Source organism: Macaca fascicularis, chromosome 17 (genome assembly GCF_037993035.2).
Source record: "Macaca fascicularis isolate 582-1 chromosome 17, T2T-MFA8v1.1".
Taxonomy (NCBI): domain Eukaryota; kingdom Metazoa; phylum Chordata; class Mammalia; order Primates; family Cercopithecidae; genus Macaca; species Macaca fascicularis.
This window is the reverse complement of record NC_088391.1, coordinates 32,258,170-32,267,455: the sequence shown is the minus strand read 5'-3', so window position 1 is coordinate 32,267,455 and position 9,286 is coordinate 32,258,170. Positions and strand designations below refer to the sequence as shown.

Here is a 9,286-nt window from a genome sequence, read left to right as displayed (position 1 = left end):
GCCCTACAGGCCACTCGGGAACACTTACAAGGGCAGTAGGTCACCACAGCTCTCCATAATCCCCTACCCAACCCCAGGAAAGATAATAAACAATGCAGGGAACCCCAAGAGCACTGGTAATGTCCAGTTCGCCTCTGGGGTAATTTGAACCGACTAATTCCCTTGTTGAAGAAGGCAGATTCAAAAGGCTATTCACTATATAATTCCATGTCTATGACTTTGGGGGAAAAGCAAACCATAGGTATGGGAAACAGATCAGTGGTGGCCGGAGCCTGGAGTGTCAGGGTAGGAGTTGACTATAAAAAAAAACACAAGAGAACATTTCACGGAGGATGGAAGTGTTTTATTTCCTAATTGTGGTAGCCTTTACACGACTATCCACTTGTCAAAACTCATTGAATTGCGCACTTAAAACTGGCAAGTTTTATCACATGTGAATTATATCTTATGTAATTTATGTTTATTATATATATATGTATGTAAATTTCAAACAGGCGGTAGCTGATGAATCTGAAGCTAAAATTTCCATTGTGTAACTGCACTGCAGTAAACCCAGGAGTCTGAATCCCTGAGTCCTTCAACCTTCCCAGCAGGGAGATTTCCTGCAGGCAGTCACTGCAGGCTGATACACCATGTCCAGTGAGAAAGAGGCTGGGAAGTGAATTTTTTCAGGCAAATGCTTCTCTAGCAGTTCAAATGAGAAGCTGATTGCTAGGGTTACCTTAGCTTTCTGTCTCCTTTCCTGAATTTTCAGAGGTCATACTGTGTACTTGGTACAAAACATTCATCTGGAAAACTGCCTAGAGCCAGATTAAATATAACATCCTGGTTTTTAACTTGTATCTCACATGACATACATGTCTTTAGCTTCATATCTTGTTGCATTTTGAAGGCCATACCTGTCTCTACACTCAGCCCTGAAGAGATAGGAAAAAATCTTACTAAAATACTAAATATTATAGCTGCCATCTGTCTCAAAAAGCTTGGCAAGGATCCAAAATGAGAATTTCAGTAAGACTAACTACATCAGCCCAGTGTGTCCTTCCAGCTGTAGGTCACCTGTCTTCTTACACATTCTCTTTGGTAAAGGTACTTCTCCTCCTGGTACAGCCAGTTAGTCCTTCTGCTTTCTGCCCAAGTCTTCCTGTCTGGGGAAGATTCAGAGGCTTCTGATCCATGTTAATAGCTCAATTGGAAAAGGAACATAAGCCACATAAATGTAGTCTAGCATTGGAAATAATCAGATCAGTCATGCAAATTAGTAAGTACATAAGGTCATATCCCAAAAGATAATAGGGCAGTCTTGTACAATAAAAGCTGCCAGAAAGAGTGGATTTTAAAGGGAAAGAAAAACTAAAGAGCCAGGCTAACTTTGGACTCTTATAAAAGTTATTGATATGATCTGTTTTTAGGTGTGCAATCTCCTGGCACTAGTGTTTGGGAGGTAGCCATTCTCTGAACCTCATTGAAAGAGATGGACTACTCCCTTAAGAGCATTAAAAAATATTAAAAAGTAAATAAAACAAACGATGACTTTTTTCAAAGCACACTTTAATCATTTATTTTAAAAAGGGGAGTAAAGCATTTAAATAGCCAATCCTATAGACTGGGACTTGAACATCAAAGGAAAAACAGACAAAGACCAGACAATAAAGTCATTCAAAAGCACAGAAGCACATCACATACACCAGCAAGTTTCCCAACTACTGCACTGATTAACTAGATACTCTCAATAGCTTTTCCATAGCTCGTCCTAGAAAGAAAAAAAAAATTGAATTTTTATTTTCTTACAAGTTCCAGGCTTAAACAAAGGCAAAAATGACATGCAACAATTGATATGCTCATAAGTCGCACATATGCGTCAAGGTCTTTATTATGTAACAATAAATGCTAGCACTTTATCGCTGCCATCAGATTTTCTTACAGTCTTAGAGCCATGTAAATAAAAGTTCATGATGAAATCAAAGAAAATTAATTTTTCTAATCTTAGATCAGTTCCATAGAAAACTATTAATTTTTTTACTGCAGGCAGTAGAGAGGGGGTGGGGGGTGGGAATTGGTTAGTAAGTCTGGTTCTAATCTTCTGAGCTGCCTTTGGAAGGAAGTTATGAGGTAGAGGGTTCTACTGACTTTTAGTTAGGTGGACAATGAGAGAAAAGAAAAAGCAGGTGCCTCATCTGCAGATCCTTCTGGGATTTATCTGCCATGTACAATTTAATGCATAAAAAGGCCTCCCTCCGTAAAACTCAGCACTTTACAGACGTAGAATATATAAGCATGCCAAATTTACTTAGCTGCCACAAACAAAGCATCATTCCAGGTGCTAGTGAGGAAAAAAAAAAAAAACAGTTGGTGATTTTGTCCCTCAAGGAGCTCCAGATATTAATCTACCTAACTAAGCCCCCAGGTTCCTTCCAGGCATGAAATAATTAGTGGGACTCATGGATGAGGACTGGTCACAGGGCAATCTTTCCTGTACAAAGGATCCCTAGAAGTCATATTGAGTTCTCTTTAAGCTCCTTAATTCCTAATTTAAGGCTTCTAGTGAAGCCTCCTCACGGTAGGCTTCACTAGGCCCACAGTGCCCCTAGAACTCTAACAATCCTACCCTAGACAGACTTTATTGGAAAATGCACCTGAAGAGGCAGATGGCTCCCAAGAGAACTCACCAAATCAAGACAAATGTCCTAGGTCTCTAGTGTGGCAGAACTATGCACCTAAATATTGCTGCAAAAAGAACACACTTTTAGACACCCCTGCAGATATCTAAGTAAGCGGAGAAGACTATTTTTTCAACATACATTTTATTTCTCTTTCACCCTAACTCCTAAACAGCTTACTGGGGGTTCTGCAAGAAAAAAAGATCATAATTCAGAAGGTAACCATCATTATAGACATAAAGTTTCCGGTCAAAAGGGTTATAATTAATGCTCTGCACTTTTTCCTGCATCTTATGCACTACAATGTCTAGTTTGCCCTCTTTCCCTGTGTTTGTGTCATAATAGTAAAAAATCTCTTCAGTTTTGGTGTTCAGAGTACGGGTGGCATACAGAACCCCACATACCATGAAGGCATTAGAAGCAGATGGTTTATACTGCTTGGTATACCAAGTGTTTAGCACCTGAAGTGTGGTGTCATTGAGTTTACTAATCACTATGTTACCAGTGCTGGCTTCAGTTGAATAAATCACCCACAATCCATTCTCATCCACAGCAAAGTCAATATCTTGCCAAGCAACATTAGCATATGAAAAACGGTTATTATAGGCAGCATTAGGGAGAGTTTGAGTCACAGCAATCGTGTTGGTGGTCAGGTTAACTCTGGCAATATTCCTGGTGTTGTACATGTTGACGTACATGTTGTTGTTGTAAACTGCTGTACCACTACCTTGGCCATAGGCGATCCGCAACTCACGAGCATTTACGTACAACAGCAAATCATCCAGTGTGTTGTACAGTCTGTAATACTCCAACAGTTTCCCATCTGTATTCAATGGTGCCACCCAATACAGTCCTTTGTTTGGATGCTGGGGAGAGTAATCCCTACCCCAAGCACCATACTGATAAGAAAACCCTCTCCAGTTGAGCTGAACCACAGACGGTTTGCTGATGTTCACCACACCACCATGATCACAGCTCCCTATACAAACAAGAAAATAAAAAGGCATTTTTAGAGAAAAGGAACCACAGGATACAAGTAGTTTAATATCCTAAGCACCAAGGAATCTATAAATATTTTTCCTGTCAAGGTTCAATAACAACAGTGGTTCTGATGGAGAAGAGCCAAACCTCCTCTTAGTTCAGTGCATTCAGTCTCAATGCAAACCCGATGTCACTCTACAGAGAACTACCTTCTGTTTCCATGGGTGGGCTTTCAATCTGGAAAATAGGAATAATGAAACTGGCAAGAACTATATTTAAAATGTTTGGAGGCCCAGAGAGAGGAAAAGGAGACTTGGTGAATTTAATATATTTCCTTCTATCAGAAAGCATTTTGCAAATATTATCTTATTTCATTTTTCTTACAGCAAAATCAAGAAAGCAAGATTATTCCACAATCCTACCCTATTTCTATAAATCCACAAGATGTTATTCACTAGGGTCAGCCCCAGAAAGAATTGTGATGAAGAAGAAGGTTTTCCCAGGCAAGGCTTCATGCCCTTCCTCGTTCTCCCCTTCCTTGGGACCCCAACTGCACATCCATGCCAGGTACCAATCCTGCTTTAAGCTATTCTCAGAAGAAGACGTTTTAAATAGAGCATTTTATAGATCCAGAAAGATGGTCCTATAATGGTGGGATTTCACCCTTTAGAAGCCATAAAGTTATTTTGGGGCAACATTGCCTGCTCTGTACCCAATGCACAGCCCATCAATAAATCACTTGGTGACCGTCCTGCTGCAGAGTTACAAGGTGAGTCCTGCCGTTCATTACCCACATGCTATTGTGCCATAGAATGACATGCAAGTATTTCATCTTTCCATCCAGACACTGTCATTGTCACAATGTGTACAATCAAGTGGGACAAGATTCACTGGTCCACTGAATCTACATTCTGTGTAACACTTGGGTAAATGACTCAGTCTGGGCGATCAACCCTTCACATTGTACTCCCACTGAAATGCCTGCCATCCCAGGAGTTTATGGGCTATAAAAATAAAATAAAGTTCCTCTAGTATTTTTATAATAACTATCCAAAGAGTTGAACACGCGTTTTCTGGGATCTTAACACTCAAAAAAAAAAACTCGTGAGATGGTTTATTGGATAACAAAGAAAACCCAACTTCAAGTATATTTGAGGTCATTTTCCCTCGTCCTGCTGCTCAGAGCAGAGCAGGTGAGACAGGAAAGGAGCAGAACCTAAATTGTTGGATCTGGCTTGAAATGCTTGCAGGGACTCAGAGAGCCATTGAGGAACATGAGGTGAGCTGGAGCCAAAAGCAGAGCTCCAAAGAATTGCCTGAGATTAGCATGGAGGCTGGGAAGGGAGAGCAAAGCCTTTGTCTCTGGGTCTCTGCTGTGTCCAATATGCAAAGACCTATTCCTTTCCTTGCTAAATGCCTTCCCTCCCCATCCTCCTCGCCCAAGGACTGCTCAAAGGTGAAACCATTACTAGAAATTCTGTTTTTATTTTTCCGATCTGCTGGGGCTTTTTGGTCCCAGAATTAAATATGTGTTCCTTAAATGGTCTCATAAATCTGCAGTTGGTGAGAAAGCCAGCCAACCATACAACAGGTAGAGAAATGAAACCACTCTGTACCCAACCTCAAAATAATTTTGCATATCATTAAGCAGAACACAGTCGCAGGTTTATTTTAATAATGCATGTGCCATTTCATAAATAAAAAAGCAACGTGTGTTCAGCCAAGAGACTATTCTCCACCGAAGAAATAATAAATAAAATTATAAATTATTATTTCTTCTACTAAAAGTGATCTCTCAGATGAATGCTTGTTTGCTTTTGTTTATGAAACAATGCATGAATTATTAAAATAAAGTTAGTGGTGTGTTCAGTTTAATGATAACAAAAACTATTCAAGTTTCCATATGCTACAAACTGGATTTTCTAGTTAAAGTATCTTCCTGAGAACTTGTTTATTTAACTACATTTCACTCTGAGGAAAGTCACTTTTTTTCTTTCAGGTTGGAAGATAGAATTGTTTGCTTCGTTGAATCTTGCCTTCCTGAAAAGAAAATATCCCAAATCGACAGCAACAAAGTATTTAAGGAAAATTTATGATGCGTATCACTTATTCAAGCACTACCAAGAGGTTAAACTATTCTATCCCTAGATGTGGAAATTTTTAGACATGAAGGACCCAAAATAAACTTCTCAAAAAATTACTATTACTACTACTATTACCATTATACTAATTGCACTATTATTAGTATAATAGTATTAGTACTGTTACTATTGTTACTACTACTAATAATAATAGTGGCTCATCATTTCATAAGTTGACCAGAAAATTCAAATTGCCCAGTGTAAATATTAAAATGTATGAAACTTTCTTTTTCTCACCTCCCAAACATTCGTAAACACTTTCCTGTTCATTTGTTATCCTTCTTTTATCCTCTATGGGTAAGGATAAAGGGCCATTTTTAGGGTCCTGGCTATGGTAGAAAGGAAGCAGAAATGGGGATGAGAACTCAACATTGCTGCCAGTGCTACAAATGTGGCCACAACAATGTCAGACTAGGAAAAATGCTATGGCAGGCTTCCTCGATTCCTGGCAGCAAACCATCTTGGACACGATACTGAAACTGACAGCCCAGTTCCCACTCTTCCTCAGAGTCCCCACCCACCCATCCCATCTTCACTGAGCTTCTTACTACCCTCCCTTATCTCATATTCCTTCCCAGCCTCTTCCTTCATGTCAAGGTCTTAGACATACTTCATTCCATACTTCATACCCAGTTTCCATCCCAACTTCACCCTGACACTTGGGCAACAGCCCATTGCCCAGTCATGATCCAAGAATTCTGAAAGACCATTGAATCATTTTGCATTTTCTGGTGGAAAAGAACACACAGCACAAAACTGTCAGGAGCAAAAGTATCCTTTTACCTACTCCACAAGCAAGGAGGCAAAGATAATTTGGTGTTAAGCAGATAGGTGAGCTGTTGGAATTTTCTTTTCACTCCAGAAACCACAGGTGCACCTCTCTGTTAGAGCATCTATGAAAGGCAGCCTAGTATGAAAAATACTACTAGCCAGATTCTAATTCAAAGCCTGATTCCAATAGCAGTTGTGTATCCTTGAGCAAGTTACTTAACCTTCTAAGCCTCAGTTTCCTCATGTCAGAAGAAAAATAATACCAACTCTGCAAAATAGTTATGAAAAATACAGAGAAGGCATGTAAATGTTACTCAGTAAATGCTAAATATCTCAATATAATCACATCATGTTACAACTGGAGGTTTAGATCTCTCCTTTCCTAGATAGTGGCTTCTGGGGGTTTCTTTACTCATGCTGGTAACCCCAGTACCCAGAACAGGGCCAGTCACACAGTGGCACCAAATTATGTTTGTGGGATAAAGGAAGGAAAGATGAATCAAACCGCCTAAACTCCGCTTACCCTTATTTATAAAACACTAGCCTTCCACCCTGCTACATATCTGGTTTTTCAAAAAGCCTGGTATTTACTCCATGGAACATAATTTAAGGAACCCTCTATACAAGTTTAGCCTTTATTGGCACTCTCTTCATCATGCAATTCATTAGATGCCACCATGGTTCTCTGAAAATATCTGAGGAAGCCATAATCATGAGACTTTAAAATATTCTGACTCGGCTTTTTTAAAGTATCATGGTTAGTAGCATTTTTTAAAGCCAATGATTATATGCCTGCAGAGGAAAATTAATCTTGGATCTATTAATGCACTCTCTCAACTGGGCAACTGAACTTGGTTTGAGCCAGGAGGAGAATATGATTGACTTATAAGAATTAGGCAATTAAAACAATCAGTCACAAAATGATTAAGACTAAATTGACTCTGAGGTGTTGGATATATGCTGTTCAACACGTGGCTCTTCCCTAAGCTTGAGATTTTAGCAGATCACCCCATTTCTTTCAGACCCCATTCAATCATCAGCTACTTGCTGAGCATCACTAGGGACCAGCATAGAACCTTGCATCCCCAAGCAAAATGGAGATCAATCCCGGAGCACTCCGATCACATTTGGCCTATATGCAGTCATTTAGATTCACAGGCAAAACAGAGACAGACTGAAGTTTGAAGGGAAAAAACGTTAATGAGTAGAAGGCCAATTATTTTAGATTAGAAAGTTCTATGAAATGAGGCAGAAAAAGGGTGTTGTTTGTAGCAAAAACCAAATAGGAAGCATATTTGATTGAACCTGGGATACATTCACTTGTTCTAAGTTCAAGCTGACCACTGGGTTAGCAAACTGTAGCTATGAGGGAGGGGGCCCAGACTGCACAGAGTTACTTTAGAGCTGAGACTTGCATATAGTCTTTTTTATTCTGTGCAAACTCCACAGTGAAAAAAGCAAACAGGCCAGATTTTAAGGTCCCATAATAGGGAGTAACTTTAATTAAAGTCTCCACAGGCTCACAAGTTTGTGGTGCCTGGGGATTTTCCAATTCTGCATTATCAACCACTCCAGACAGAAAGAGAGCAAGTGAAAGAAATTGATTTAAAAACATGACCAAAAGTCAGTTTAATATAAACATCATAACTATAATATGAACAAAGCTGGAAGAGAGCCAGGTGGCTTGGCAGGGATTCAGGTACAGTCAAGGTTGTGGGAAAGTGAGTGAAAATCTGGGTCCAATTTGCTTAAACAACACAGCTGGGTTAAGATGGATCACAGAAGTCTAAGTGTGAGGGCCTAGGGGAAAGTTCTGGGGAAAAAAAAAAAATCCAACAAAAACAACCCAACAGGCTCACTTGTTTTCTTCCCTGGGTACTAAGCGATACATTTTCTCCCCACCATTGTCCTTGGATTGCTGGTGCCTGCCACCCTCAGTCCTGAGCTGACCAGGAAGCAAAGACCCTTGTCTTGCACCTTCTGCTCTGTCTTTAACTACTTGTGTGGCCTCAGGAAAAGCAGCATCCTTACTATCCAAGTCTTCTCCTCTGAGACAAGATGGGGCTAAGTTAGATGGCCCTGAATATTCCTTCATCTAAAATGTCCTCATTCGAAGGGATGCATAGAAAATTGTGCCAGAAAAATCCATTCCATGAGGAAGATTTGCAAGGGGTGTTGGGGAGCTAGTTCAGGTATTATCAGTTGTTGTCATTGCTTCAGCCTCTGCCTCAGTGAGCCCTCTGTGGTCCAGCAGAAACAGTTCTCATTTGCTACATTTTTGCACCACTAATCCCAGACTAAATTTAGCCTTAGTTTATTACAGAGGACAGACCATGCTGTCTGCCCTAAACCTCCTCTGCAGGTTGAGAAATTTGAACAGTTGTTCAAATTTATGTTACCTCCTTTCTGGAGAAGTTGAAAGGCCATTTTGTTCTGGGGCAGGATTCTGACCATTAGATGACACCTGTTGTAGTAGGATAGACTCCTATTTGTAGAGGGAGGAAAAAGATCCGCCTGAACAAGACCAAGAGGCTTATATCCATGGCTATACCTATTTAATAATTGAAGCCTTAAAAAATCAGTTACATTGACAAGAATTCAGAAACACAACCTAAAAGAAAGCAGGTGTGAGGATTGGAATTAATAAAAATAAAAGGGTTGCATGATTTGATGAAAAGATACAGTCCCCATTCAGGCTAAGATGCTCAGGACCTGCAGAGAGAAAGTCCCTGT

At 39.9% G+C, this 9,286-nt stretch overlaps 1 protein-coding gene across 4 annotated transcripts in view; it reads right to left on the bottom strand.

The window, feature by feature from the left end:
• Positions 1-1,534: 1,534 nt before the first annotated feature.
• The window catches only part of OLFM4 (olfactomedin 4), a 285,024-nt gene continuing 277,272 nt past the window's right edge, over positions 1,535-9,286 (bottom strand). For all 4 annotated transcript variants that reach the window (XM_045377608.3, XM_065533303.1, XM_065533302.1 and 1 more), the window contains exon 5: positions 1,535-3,639. In XM_045377608.3, coding sequence (XP_045233543.2) covers positions 2,837-3,639 — 803 coding nt within the window. In that variant the 3' untranslated portion in view covers positions 1,535-2,836. The remainder of the gene's footprint in view (positions 3,640-9,286) is intronic.